Raw genomic sequence first — 15,340 nt, forward strand, 5'->3', positions numbered from 1 at the left:
GGATTTTAGTCCATTTTAGGGGCCGTCTGCCTGAGCAGCGGGACGTCCCCTCAAGTGAAAGGCAAAGTGCAGATGATTACGCTTTTTAGAGAGCAGGAGGTGGGATGAGCAAATGTTGTGAAGATGCAGAATTCAGACTGGATGTGCACCATGTTAGCGGGGGGTTATCGAGGGGCACGCTCGGGGGATTTTCCCTGTTTAAACACAGAGAGTGGCCAGATTTGCATGACCTCCATGTCCTAATTAAAAACGGGTGGCTTATCCTAAAAGCGCATAAATATTCATGTGGCCCCAAAGTGCCGTTACATTGGGCCACCATTGTTAGGTGAACAGATGAGCTAATAGAGCCATGCGGCTGCTTATAGCTTGTTGAAAAGATTGCTTTAATCTCACCATTTTTAAAAAGAAATCCCTCCCAAGCCTCATGACATCCTCCCAGTGAATAAAGACATGGAGGAGGGTGCTGCCCGGGCCTTGTTCAGTGAATCAATAGAACAGCAGGGGCCAAAGCAGCCCAACACACACACACACACACACACACACGAGGCCCAACTGTTCAAAGCAGCATCCCCTCAGATGATCCCAAAAATATGCTTGTGAACATTTAAGTGTAAAGGTGCCATAGGAAAACAAACAATGTGTTTAAATGACAAAGTATCATTTACCAAGCAATGTTGCTATGGGTATGAATGAGACAGAGAGAGACAGCAAATTATGTTGTTTCTGCTTGACAGTGTGTTGTTTGACACGTCATTCACATAATAAATCACCTTTGATTGTTAGTCATTTGATCAGTGGTCTTTCTTTAGCACTTTAGACAGTCATCTGTGGCCTTTCTTCAAAACTCAAAACGTTACATTAATAAAACATAACTTGTAAAACATTTTTACATCAATTATTAATTTATTGATGTCATTCTACTCAATACTAATGCAGTAAAAACAGAAATATTGTAAAACAATAATAGAGTTAATATAACTGTTTTCTATTTTAACACATTTTGAAATGTAATTTATTATTAATTGCAAATCTGAAAAGCATAAATACTTCAGTCTTAAATGATCCATTAGAAATCATTTGAATGCTGATTTAGTGTTCAAGTAACATCTCTTCATCAATATTAAAAACAGTTGTGCTGCTCAATAATTTTTTGGAAAACGGTGATACATTTTTATTTATTTGTTTGTTTACTTGGATTCTGTCATAAATAGAAGGGTCAAAAGAACAGCATTTATTTCATGAATAAATTTTACTACCACTTTTTGTTTTTTTCAATAAATAAATAAATAAATCTTACTGCCCTCAATAGTTTGAACCAGTTAGTGTCATAAATAAATAAATAAAAGCAGTGTAAAGCAATACATAAAATAATATAATAAATACAAATGTATACTTTGTAGTTCTTGTGTGACTATCTCTTTATAACTTTACATCGCTCTCAATATGTTATAATATGAAATATAATTTATGTAATTTTGGACACTTTGTTCATGAGAAATGCACTTTACATTTTTGCAACAAAACATATTTATTGCTTTTTAATGTCACAATGACGGTCCAGAAAGACAGTACACGCATCTGTTGATTTGCATGATTCAACAGCATAAACATGTGCTTTCATATTTTTATTGCTACAACAATTAAAAACGTAACAATAAAAAAAAATATATATATTTTTTTTAGGTGATCTCAAATTCAACCATGAATACGTCTGAATGCGAAACACTGAAATACAGACAAACAAAAATAAACAAGAGAACAATGATGTTTCACTACATTTTGGATTATAAACACATTGTTTTTGACAGTTACTCAGGAGGGCAACTGTTTTTTTTTTTTTTGTTTTTTTTTTTACATATATCATTTTTTAACCATTTTGAAACTTTTTATGGTTTGCTTGTCTGTATAATACATTATGTATCCTTCCACCTCACTGCGGTTACTTACAATTACTTACAATTGAATTACAATTTTCTGGTCTAGGTGATATTGAATCTGATACATGTGAACACATTAAGAACACTGAATAAAGACAAAAGCCATTAGTCCTGACAGCTTCAAATGTCTAAATTCATTCTAAATCTAAACAATAAATATATCATATTCAAATAAAAGCATATCATATTGTTTGACATATTTGATTGACATCAGCATTTACAGTGCCTTGTACTGTAATATATGCTTGGACATGAATAATGAAGAATACTGAATAATGTGCTTGTACATAAATAGTGTGCATGATTGTGTTATGATTGTTCATCATCACGATACATTCAGACAGATTGTTTACTGTTTTAGATGGACGGGCTTAAAATAAAAAGTATGGCTTGTGCTTTTTACGTTTTAAGAAGACGTTTGTTCAAGTAAGGAAAATCTGCAATAGGTCAGGTAAAAACTGGTAGTGACAGCTAGCAGGACGGCCTCCTCAGGATCTGGGACAAGCGGTAAACTCGAAACACTCGCCATTCTAGAGAGCAGACAGAGAATAATGTAATATAATTAATATATAATATACATTAATGTAATAATGTATTCACACTTTAAATGTGAAAAAAATGCAGATTGCAGTCACAGTATTTAACAGTTTAACAACTTTCATTTTAAGAACACATTAAAGCAGTTCTCAACACTATTTTCTGTTCTGTCCAGACAAATGTCTCCACATGTGAAATATTAATGCATCAGCTTATGCACAATCAAGTTATGTTTTTTGCTTATTTATGAACATAAAAATGGTCTAACACGGTCCAATCACAGCACAGAACAGCTCAGTGTAAACTACGACTGCACCTGTGTGCTGAATGCTATCCAGCTTAACACACAATTTACCTCTTCCTCCTCAAATACTGGCTGCAAGAAAAAGACCAGGGATTTTTTGTTAACTTAGCTGTTGATTTTTGGCACTGTCACTTACACCAATCATGCCACAAAGACGAAACATGAGCACATGCACTTACGAGTCTTCATCACAGCAATGGATGTTCTACAATACAAGACCACTCACTCACTAAAGGTAGTGAAAGATGCTTTTCAAACTTTTAATTTCTGTATGCCAAAATCTGTATTGTTTTTCTGTGAAAGATTGACTCACAACCTTTCCAATGAGACAAGCACTTCTACATCCCTCTGAAGCATGCACATTTTTAAATCAGTATATACTGAGTGTGTGTGTGTGTGTGTGTGTATATACAAAGAGATTTGTTCCACATGAAATGAAATGGCAGATGTATTTATTTTTTTACTCTGATGAATGAAATGACTTAAACTGTATTTACCTCATTACCCTCATCTGTCTGATGCTGAAAAGTTTAAGAGTAACAGTAAACGGATCAATTATATAAAAAAAATAAAGCTTAGTTATTCTAAAATCCCTTAATGTTTATGTTCAGAATACTTCATATGTAATATTTATTAGTCTACCTGCTAAATATAAAATATTTATCTGATAAATACTTAAAATGTATCAGTCTGTGGAAAGGTAGGCATATACAATGCTTTACAATTCATAACTTAAGTAATGCACTTGCTTTATAAACAAATTAATATTTCAAACAGCATATTCTTTATGCATGCAGCTACATGCAATTTTTCAAAAATTCACGACATACCACAGCACCTTCAAGGTGCTGTATGTAGGATTGACACAGAGTCGTTGAACTAGGTATTGCAGTCCAAATGCAAAATATTGGAAAGGGTTTTCAAAGGAGAATAAATGACTGTAGCATAGTTTTTCAGATAAATGAATATGTTAACTTAGCATGTTTCTGAAATGTCTGCAAACCGATAATTGTATTTTTATGCTTTAGTAGAGTCCAAAACTTACACACAGCACCTTTAAAATTAACCACTCAATTCCAAAAATACAAATGGTTTTGAATTTATGGTCTTAGCATCAATTAAAATTGTGTGTGTGTGTGTGTGTGTGTGTGTGTGTGTGTTAATGAGTTACTTGATGTTCCTTACCTGTGTTTGGTACAGAGTAGCCTGTCTTAAAAACTCAACAGCCTCCTCACATCCAGAGGCTCTTGCCTGAAGAGAACAACAAAAACATTTGTAGCCAATGCAACACTGCATCAAAATGTCTTGCAAGTTCGTTCATTAAATGTTTGGTTAGAATTATTTATTTCATTCAAATCCCTACAAACTCACAACTTCAATGGGCGTCTGTCCATCGTAACTGCACATGGTCATATCAACCCCAGCTAACTGCCAAATCTCCAATCCTTCTAAGTCGCCACTCGCCGCAAGACTGTAGCAGAACACAGCAGTCATCAACACAGGTCTGGTATGTGTTCAATACACAGAACTGTTCATCATTTCTAAATAATATTAAAAAAAATAATATATAATAAAGATTTTGTTGAACTATACATTAATTTACAATTTGGAAAACCACTCTAAGTGTATAATAACAATAATAAACATTTGTGCAATCACATTTCTGTGCCCACAAGTTCAGAACAGCAATAAGAAAAAGAAAAAGAAGGAGTGAGAAGAAATGTATGAATGTAAATGAGACCTGCACAACTCTGTTCCAGCATCTTCCATTTCCTCCCGGGAAAAATGAGCTCCGGTCTTCCTGAGCAGTTTCACAACCTCCTTATGCCTACAGACACATATACAGTCACATACATCTTAACTGACTTTACCTTGGAGTTCATCAATTGTGTTTGAAGGAAGAAAGTAATTCATACTGTTCTGGAATGGAAGGTAAGCAAATGCTATCCTAAACATGAATAATGATATGCCAAGTTGCATTTAGGAATGTTTATTTATTTATTTATTTTTGCTGTCTACAACCCTGAGAAAACAGACTTTTTGTGTCACTTATAAACCACCAGTCTAGTTCATCTCGAAGACTTATGGTAATTACTTCTGCTGGTCTCTAAAAGCATTTGGCCACTAAAATCAGACCTACCTGAAGCGCACAGCATTGCGAAGAGGTGTATCACCAAAGCGATCCCTGGCATAGACAGTGGCCCCTTTACCCAGCAGGTACTCCACCACTTTCAGATGGCCCTCACACGCAGCGATGTGGAGGGGAGTGCGACCATCATAATCTGCCATGCTCAAGTCAGTACCCTAAATAGAAGACATTAGTCATCTTCTGTATCGAGTTTCGCTGGACTACTCTTGGTAGAGCTCTAGATCACTTTTAATATATTCAGACTCAAACCTGCATTACCTATAAAAGCATGGTTTAACGTATCTGCAGCAGCATATTAGGTGTTTCAGACTTTGAAAATAAAACTATATTTTCTAAATAATATCTGCAAATGAACTATAATGTCTAAATTCTGAGGATGATTTGAACAGGTATCAGTGTCTTACCATTTCCCTAATGGCATCTAAAGCCTCAATGTCTCCGATCTTAGAAGCAACACACACCAGAGTGGGCGTAAGTGCATCTCGTATGGCTTCAAGCTCCTGTCAACATCAATATTACAAGTAATCACAACCTCTGCTTCTTATTATGATTCTACCATGCAGAGCTATACAAACTCTTAGGATGGGAATTCACTATGATTAAATCATGAATCATCTGCAAACATTCACCGTATTTTACCACCTTAATTACTAACATGAATTATGCAAATGTGGTTACATCATCATTACTGTTTCCACTTAATTTACAGTGTATCAAAATGACACATATGTTTGTGTATAATAGGGTTGTACAATAATTATTTTAACAATGTGCGAGTCGACATTGTGCATCTCACTTTCCAAAAAAACAAACAAACACGACTTCACTCATTCACTGCATGATGTGGCCTATTGACATGCTGTTAGAATGGCAACCGAAATTTTTTTTTCAAATGTTCAAAATATTATTTTAAAACTGCAAAGTATCTGATTATAGTAACTGAATTTCTAGAATAAATAAAAGAATTTGACATAGAATGAAACGTAAGCTCATGCATACATCTAGATACGAAAATAAATCCCATTATAAAGTAAAAATGTCCCTGGAGATCTAATTAAATGTAAAAGTTAATTTATGTCACTAATGCTTATAACTGCACAGAATATAAAGAATATTTCTAAATATTTGTAGGAATCAGATCACAATGTTGTTTTATGATTTTGTCAATATCGCACACACCTGCACCTGAGTGATTGAAATGCAAAGCACTGTTAGAAAACGGGAAAGTGCAGGTTACATTACCTCTTTACAGCTAATGCTGAGGGACTTGGCGATGACCTGAATAAATCGACTGTCACTGAGAGAAAGCTTTGCTCCGCCCAGGTCAGCTATCATCTCACCACGCAGATTTCGGCTCAGCATCTTAAATAAAAAAAATCAATAAAAATAACAGTTTGCATTTAAAACAAGTACAGCTGTCTTGCAGGTCTTCAAAAGAAAAGCTTTTTAAGAAGTTGGGAGAATCTAATTAGTAGTAGTAGTATTATTATTAACAACAAAACTGCCTTACTGCTTATTAATATTTGAAAAAAAGATCATGTGCTATAACCAACATGCAAAAACAACAACATAAAATATCAGGATCTAAAAATATTGACCTTTCTATGACAAGGCCAAATGAGTTCAGATTGTAATCTGTCAATTGGTGTGACTCTCCCATTAATTAATTAATTAAATACATTTGTTTAATTGGTTACACCGCATGACAACTTTTAAACATATCTTTAAAAACGTATGGATTCGATTATATGTTTTTTCCTCTCGTATGTCAAATGTGGTTTCGATGTGATTTTAATAGACATTATTGCATACCTTTTTCTTCTCTTCTATACTGAGGTTTTGTTTGGCCAGCACATAAGAGAGTTTTGAAAGAGCAGCTTCCGGGGTCATATCACACCCAGCAACCAAACCGGCATCACTCAGAGCCTGAGAGGGAATATTAAAGGATTACACACACCTGGAACACACCCACGTGAGGCCTTTCTCAAGCAAACACTCATACCTGGCCAGTGGCGTATGAGGTTGTGACCGAGCCCCTGAGGCACTGGGTGCAGTTGATCATGATGACTCCTCTCTGTGTGGCTTTACGGATCTCATCCAGCAGGTCAGCACGATTGTCAGGAGCGTTACCGCTGCCGTACGTCTCCAGCACGATCCCGTCCATAGGAGGCTGCAAGAAGGCCCTCACCTGATGGGAGAGTATATATGATAATGAACACATGGGATGAAGAGATTTGTTGATAATATGATGCAAATAAAGGAAGACGTTATCACATGGCCCTTACTGTATCAGCAGTGATCCCTGGGAAGAGTCGCAGGAGACCCACATTACGGTTCATTTGTGTGTTGACAGTGAATTTTGAGGTTGTATTGGCTCGCCACACAGTATCCCAGTTAACTAAGGAGAAAAAAATCAATTTCAAAACAGCATCTGACAACATGACAATATACACTATTAAAAATGTCTACGTTTTTATTTAAATAAAAAGTATGTTTTGTTATTTCATGTGCAGTTTTTATATAATATTTCTGCAGTTGCTATGTATGCAGTGTAATACTAATTGTAAGAAAACATGGAATATTTGTACTTTCTAATTAATTCGTCACACCACAAGATTATCAAACAGCAAAAATATATTTTAAAAAATTTAAAACAAAAAAAAGAAAGACATAGAGAAAGATGACTTAAAATATAATTTTTCCCTTAGACATTCACAAAAATGTAATACATTTGTCAGCTATTCCAGTGGTGATTTTTTGCAGTTTTAAGCCAAATTTAAATTTAATTTAACATTTTTTCTCCTCATGTTTGTGAATAATTGTATGCATCATTAACAAGTTGAACAGAGATGTTCCAAACCATGCAAATAAGCTTTTATGCTTCTAAAAAAATACAAATAAATAAATACATCTGAAATCATGCTAACGTTCTGAAGAAAGCAACAGAAATTTAAGTGATTTTACAATACAGTCACATGGACCACTTTTAAAGGGATAGTTCACTCAAAAATGAAAATTCTCTCACTAATTACTCTTACCCTCATGTCGTTGCAAAGCTATAAGACCTTTGTTCATCTTCTCAACACAAATTAAGATATTTTTGATGAATTCTGAGGATGCTTACACCATCAGAAATGTAGCAAGGACATCGTTAAAATAGTCCATGTGACATCAGTGGATCCACCATAATTTTACGACGCTAGGAGAACACTTTGTGTGCAAAGAAAACATAATAATGACTTTATACAACAATTTGTCTCCCTTTTTTGCCATTTCGGAGAGTATCACATACATAAACAATGTATGCAACGTATGTACGCAAATACGTTGAGACCAAAGTGTAAAGTATGTAAACAGCATATCCGTGTACGGTGCTGCTGACACAGAACAGCAAACGTTGTTTACGTATGTGATACTCTTCAAAATGGCACTATAATGTGACACGGAGGAGATTAATTGTTGAATAAAGTCGTTATTTTTGTTTTCTTCATGCACAAAAAGTATTCTCTTAGCTTTGTAAAATTACTGTTAAACTACTGATGTCACATGGATTATTTTATCGATCTCCTCGCTACGTTTCTGAGCCTTGATCATGTAAGGATCCTTATTGTCTATGGAGGACCAGAGAGATTTAAGATTTCATCAAAAACATCTTATTTTGTGTTCCGTCTTACAGGTGTATGACATGAGGCTGAGGAATTAATGACAGAATTGTAATTGTTGGGTGAACTATGCCTTTAAGAGACTTTAATGGTGTTAATTGAGTCCTTTTTGAATCTTGAAAGCCTCATTATCACTGCATAGTAAAGAGAAACTAGTGAGTAAAAGCACTTAAACAAAAGCAGTAAAAAGGATCAAAATAATATACCAAATTTTCATAGTTGGGGGTAAACTAATCTTTTAATGTAATAGATTCAAACTGGACTAAGAAGTTGTATGTTGGCAGAACTGTTATCACTTTTAATGTCGACTTCAGCATTGGCTAATGGCGGTAGATTCGGTGAGGTAAATGCGTTAAAACTTCCAGCATCCACTTTGGTGACACGGTTGCCCCTGTACAGCTTATGATGAAAATAGAGGCAAACCTGTGAAGACAGCAAGCAATTCACTCAAACGGCTTTATAATAATTTCTTTATAAGAAGTAAATATGCTCCAAAATAAGCAAATAAAAAAAAAAATATATATGTTTTGGTATCTTATCTTTGTACAGAAAACCAAAAAAAAAAAACTCACTTCCGGGATGACAAACTGTCCTGCTATCAACAGTGCCCCCAAGAGGTTGTCCCTCCCATCGTTCCTCATCTCATAGATGGGCACCTGCCATATACAAGATGGTTGTGAAGCTATTGTTGAAGTCAGCATTATTCTTTTTTTTTTAAATGCACATGTAGTTCTAAAAGTAGTCTAAGACTTTTCTTTAAAATCCTTAATTTGTGTTCCAAGAAAGAAAGAAAATCATATGGGTCTGGAAAAAAAAAAAACACAAGGGTGAGTAAATGGTTTATGGGTGAACTATCCCTTCGAATCGTGTTACCTGTGAGCCAGTGAGGACGACAGGCTTTCCCAGGTTCTCACACATGAAGGATAGGGCAGAGGCGGTGTAAGCCATTGTGTCTGTGCCGTGCAGGATGACAAAACCATCATATAGCTCATAGTGTTTCTGTCAACATCAGAGAGAACAAAAAGGTGTAATTAACAACTGACAATCTGTTCACACAACTATATTCAAGAAATTTGAAGATTACCAACAATTACAAATTCTGTTTACAAGTCATTACATTCAGTCTTGTCCAACTCAGGGCTATGGAAAAAAATAATAAATTAAGAAATATGTGCACCAATGGGAGTGACCCGATCAAAGTGCAATAGTTGTATAATACAATCAAAGGTCCAAAGTTTCACACAACAAATTTTAAAACATAAAGATGGTTAAAAAGGGAGCACCTCAATGTCTTTTCCAATAGTGGCCCAGTCATCTGTGGTCATATTGCAGGAGTCGAGGAGGGGAGAGTACTCTAAAACTGTATATACAATCCTCTTGTTCTGTTTGGACAGTCTGGGGTGGAAAATGGTTTTAAAAAGCATCAAAATTGTAATGTTTATTGTGAAAGACACCAAACACTGACAACAAGCTCTCAAAGTAAAGCAAAACTCCTTTTTTAAACCAGCAAAGACAAACATGGGTTAGTTAAGCTAGATCAACTAAAATAAAAAAAAAGTTGATTATTTATTGATAGCGAAAGTTTGACTGATTGAGGGGCGTCTTCTGTAGTTAAAGCAAAAACCATTTGTGCGTCAATGGATGAGTAAATATTATGAAGCAGCAGACTTCAGACTTTGCTCATCGCTCTAGGGGCGGCTCATGGTCTTACTGTAATAAAGAAGGTAGCACTGGGCGATTTTTCACATTTAGGAACCGAGAGTGAGCAGATTAGCATGACCTGCCTTCATTAACAATGGGCAGCTTATCTAAAACCACATATTCCTGTGGCTGTTAAATTGGGCCACCCTCGAAGGTGCACTGATGAGCTAGAAGCGTAATAGATTGTATACTAATAGAGATTTGTAGAAGTATCTGGATATTGGGTTTGGCATGCACATTTTGCATTGGCGCATCTCTAACACACTCTCAGGTGCACAACCCAACCATAACATATAGCCATTACAGCATAAATGATATTTGCAAATCAAAAGCAAAAAGCAAAAATCACACACCTTTAAATGTCCAGAATACAAAACTAAGGCAACAAACATAATACTGACTTGACTGCTCCTTTCTATTACAGAGATATTATTAGATCTCTTTAATCAACACTAATGTAAAATATAGGCTGGTATATATACAGCATTTCGAATTAAATCTGGTTTATATACACAATATAAGGTTGTAATATAAAGATACACATATTACCCGTGGAACAACATTTATTGTGGAAAGTTTATTGTAATTCTTCGGCATAAAAACCATGCTATATTACAATTGTTAAAAGACCAGATTTCAAATAAAACATGAAAAAATTGGTTACTTTTTATGTTACAATGTTAGCACTGCAACCTTTAGTCATGTTCCACTTGGTGTGAATAATTTTAAAAGGCTGACTTAAGAAATATTAATTGCAATTAATAAATTTTAAATTGATATTAAATGTATTATATTATAAAGACTCTGCATTACAGTATAATAACTTTATATAATTATTCATTTTAGACTTTAAGTCATCAGACATGGTGCGAACAGGCTTTAGATAATGCCACAGTAAATTACACCAGTGAATGCATGAGATGAAGTTGTCAAGAAGAAACACAGTTTAACCTCTCATTGATCAGATTTCATCTGCCATTCTCATAGCTTAAACATTACTCTATAGCCAGAACCACTGAGCTAACTAGCAAATCATGAAAACATGTGCAAAGACATATACATCCCACAAGGGCAAACATTATGCTAAAAGTACTACAGCACCCATGGAATAGAGGATCAGCTGAATGAGTGGACGTCCTGTTAAAATAACACACATTTGTATGGTTTATAATATTATCAGATGTGAAAAAATAATACAAATGAAACAGCATCCTACAAGACAGAAATATTCTTTTTTTAATATTATAATTATATTTTTGAAGCTATGTTTTTAAGATGTATTTTTAGATAGGGCAAATAAATAATGACAACTTTAACGTTGGGAGAAGTATTGTTATTCTAGTGCAATAATTACAGAAACCAACCATCAAACCTGTATCTTGTACACAAATAGCTAAATACTGGATCTATGAATAGGACAACACCTCCACAAACATCTAACCTGATCATGTATTTTTGTGAGGTGTGGGAACTTACGACAGCACCAGTGTGTTCTCCGGAGGCTTGTAGTACTCGTACAGTCTGGTCTGTTGTGCGTACTGCTCATCGTGCAGAATGGGGAGTTTGCGTAGAGTTTCAACGAGAGCATTAGGTTCTGGAGAAAGAACTGCAAACACAGAAGAAAAGTCAGTAAAAATCTTATCAACAAAGACACATCTGATAACAAATGCACCATATACAATGTCATACATATCATGTTTGCAACCCTCAGGTTCTTTTGAATAGAATTAAGCAGTGAAGCCAAAAAGATATCATCCTGAATATTTACTGAGTATACTATACTGTATCATTTTGCACATTTTGATATTTCCTATTACTGGGCAGTGTTAAAAACTTTCTTGAATCACAGTAGGACTAAATTTATACCATGTTAAGTTAATCAAAATAGTTATTTATGCTGAAAATTAATAAAAAAAAAAAAGGTTTATTATAACCATGGACTGTTTTACTTTGGGTGGGAAAATTCAGTTTATTGTATTATTTAATGTGGATTTTGTCCTTGAACTTTCATAAACAATTAACAGAAAAAAGCTGAATGTTTTTGTGTTTGGCCTTGCAAATTCTTTAAAAGGTGCTTTTTTTTCTTTCTTTTTTTTATCAGCGTTTGTTTTAGATAAGCTTATTTTTATATATAAAGAACTAAAGTTTGTTAACCTATTCAAGAAGAATTGTGCAAGAAATGGTACAAAAGCCCAGGGTCGGGAAAGATGTACTACTATTTACAGAAGGCAAATGTTTTGGACATTCTAACCAAATGAATTACTCATAAAGTCATAAAGTCATAAAACACGATCAGCATCCTTTTCAGACCAGCTCAGTTTGAATACTGTAAACAAAACCACGCTTGAAGGACTCTTCCCATTCCCATTTATTAATTTATATAATCAAGTCACCAGTGCATTATACAGACTTTCAGCTGTGCAGTTCATTATTTGGAAATATATAGAGATGTGTTCTGGCTTCTTATGTACATCCAATAATGTACAGCTGCAATTTGGGTTTATTACAATTAAAAACTTGCAACCATACTTGAAATTCATGAAATTATATTCTTTAATAATCATTTAAATTACTAGACTGACATTAGCAATGTAAAGATGATGTTACCAAAACAATTAATCCATATTAATGTATAACAGGTTAATGACAAATCATGTTTTAGCACACAATGTCAAATTTAAATGGTTTACTTCTAACTGTGCTGTTGTTTTAGTTTTGATTTAGATTTTAAATAATCGAAGACTATCACATATTAAAAAGAAAAAAATATATATTTGTGCATGACCAAGTGGCAGTTATTGTAAGATAAATGAATGTACTTTTTCACAAAATAATATGTAAATAAATAAATAAATAATGTACAAAAAATATATAGTTAATATAAATCATTTCAAAATTAATTAAAATTTTGTCGCATATTCATCTTTAAATCGTATTTGCAAATGTCTTGACTCCACAGCAGATAGAGAAAAGGTTGCGGGTTCGAGTCTTGTGCCATCAGGGACTGTAAGTGGGGGAGTGTATGTACAGCGCTCTCTCCCCCCTTCAATACCACGACTGAGGTGCCCTTGAGCAAGCCACCGAAACTCCCAACTGCTCCCCGGGCACCGCAGCATAAATGGCTGCCCACTGCTCCGGGTGTGTGTTCACAGTGTGTGTGTGTGTGTGTGTGTGTGTTCACTGCTGTGTGTGTGCACTTAGGATGGGTTAAATGCAGAGCAATAATTCTGAGTATGGTTCACCATACTTCGCCACATGTCATCCTAATATCTTTCTATGTTTATAGTTTGAAAGATTACACTTAAAAAAATCAACAACAACAAAAACAAGAAGCAGCAATTTTTTAACAGGTTAGTTAAAAATTAAAATGACTAGACTGACATTAGCAATATAAAGATGAAGTTACCCCAAAAAATGCATCCAATTTACTGTATAACTGGTTAATGACAATTTTGTGTTTTAAAAGTTTAATTGTTTACACCTAACTGTATGGTTATTTTAGATTTGACGTGAAAATAAGCAAACTGTCTAACAGACTATTTAATATTACTTATGTAAACAGAGAAAAGATCATTGTAAATAAATAAATAAATATTGTAATAAAAATACAAAAATGAAACGAATAATATTATATATATATATATATATATATATATATATATATATATATATATATATATATATATATATATATATAATGAATGTTAAATTAAAAATCTGGTATATTGTGAACTTACTAATTGGTTATGGTCAATTCTTTCATGCAAACTAGCATGGAAAAATCTAAATTTGACTCATTTTAAAATAGAAATAAGTCTCTACTTGTATACATTAATAGAAATGAGATATAACAAAGCAAAAAATTGTCAATTATTTTAAAGTCTTAAAGTCATTTGATTTAGAATGCATAAAAGGTATATTACCGGATTAGTTACATTTATATATATATATATATATATATATATATATATATATATATATATATATATATATATATATATATATATATATATATAGCCTATATAATTGCATTTTGGTCTTTCTATGTTTATTGTTTAAAAGATCGCAAGAAAAAAATAGCGGCACTTTTTAACGAATAGACAAAAGATATAACATACGTTACATATTTTATCTATTAGGCAAGTTAAAAAGTGCCGCTATTTTATTTTATTTTGTTTATTTATTTATTTATGTTCACTCGGAATGACATTTATCGCACATCAATTTAAATTTTACCATGTCCAAATACATTTGGGACAACTTTAGATGTATCCTTAAGATTTCATTAATTTTACTCAGACATATGGATGTGTGTGAGTGATATCATCAAATAATCCCGTAAACGTAACTGTCGTTTAGTATAGTCGTACATATGTGACCCTCGTGCAGTCAGGTGTGTGAGCGATGCTGATACGGTTTACCGTTATTATGATACGTCATTCCAATGGTTCCGCCGGTGTTTATGACCAGGACCCTCGCCTCGACATTTGGGCTGATATCAGGTGACTCTGAACTGTTGGAGTATCTCCTGCGAGTCTGTCCCGCGGCGCTCCGGTTTTTCTGCGAGTGAAACCCTTCAGGCTGACTTAACCTGCTGCGGGAAAGCGCTCGACCTAGAGAGGTCATGCTTGCTGAAGACGGAGGCGCCGTAGTGTGATTCCATTCCGCCATATCGGACTCGAGCAGCGTTGCCCAAACCGAGCGACGCAGTTTCTTAAAGAGACAGCGCCTTGATTTAAACATTGATAATGCTACAGATGCTGGACACGTACAAATCAACTTATTGTGACATTTGAGATAAAAAAAAGTGTCGTTATTAGCTCACTTAATTGAAATAATACTAATAATAACTAGTAATACTAATAATAACTTATATTTTCTATAACTTAGACTTCATTCTTGAATTACCAATATAGTTATTGTAGCTTCTGGCCTTGAGCATGTACACATAAGGATAATATTAAACTCTTATTTGTTGTAACCATAAAAGTGTGCTGCTGTTGTATTTCCTACCATTTTCGGTGTTTGTTCATTAGATGGATTGATAGAT

At 34.1% G+C, this 15,340-nt stretch overlaps 1 protein-coding gene across 5 annotated transcripts; it reads right to left on the reverse strand.

Moving 5' to 3' along the window:
- Positions 1-1,842: 1,842 nt before the first annotated feature.
- On the reverse strand, positions 1,843-15,046 carry aspg (asparaginase homolog (S. cerevisiae)). Of its 5 annotated transcripts, XM_026285429.1 has the most exons (19): positions 14,712-15,046; positions 11,767-11,896; positions 11,392-11,427; positions 9,873-9,984; positions 9,463-9,588; positions 9,162-9,245; positions 8,886-9,012; positions 7,213-7,325; positions 6,930-7,115; positions 6,740-6,853; positions 6,170-6,289; positions 5,332-5,427; positions 4,919-5,082; positions 4,520-4,606; positions 4,150-4,249; positions 3,964-4,029; positions 3,276-3,299; positions 2,830-2,850; positions 1,843-2,467 (listed from the first exon to the last, which is right to left on the reverse strand). In XM_026285429.1, exons 1-19 carry the CDS (start codon positions 15,031-15,033, stop codon positions 2,426-2,428), a joined length of 2,070 nt encoding a protein of 689 aa, XP_026141214.1. In that variant the 5' UTR covers positions 15,034-15,046; the 3' UTR covers positions 1,843-2,425. The 5 variants fall into 5 exon arrangements, with proteins under 5 accessions (XP_026141214.1, XP_026141216.1, XP_026141215.1 ...); XM_026285431.1 differs by lacking the exon at positions 11,392-11,427 and having other exon boundaries at positions 14,712-15,003; XM_026285430.1 differs by lacking the exon at positions 3,276-3,299 and having other exon boundaries at positions 14,712-15,003.
- Between the last annotated feature and the right edge of the window lie 294 nt (positions 15,047-15,340).

The sequence above is a fragment of the Carassius auratus genome, chromosome 17, assembly GCF_003368295.1.
Source record: "Carassius auratus strain Wakin chromosome 17, ASM336829v1, whole genome shotgun sequence".
NCBI lineage: Eukaryota > Metazoa > Chordata > Actinopteri > Cypriniformes > Cyprinidae > Carassius > Carassius auratus.

Coding starts and splice junctions, on each gene's coding strand:
- aspg (XM_026285429.1), bottom strand. CDS start 15,033: ATGTTTAAATCAAGGCGCTGTCTCTTTAAGAAACTGCGTCGCTCGGTT. Junction 6,290..6,739: donor GTATAGAAGAGAAGAAAAAG/GTATGCAATAAT, acceptor TTTTTATTTAAG/ATGCTGAGCCGAAATCTGCG. Junction 2,468..2,829: donor CAGTATTTGAGGAGGAAGAG/GTAAATTGTGTG, acceptor TCTGCTCTCTAG/AATGGCGAGTGTTTCGAGTT.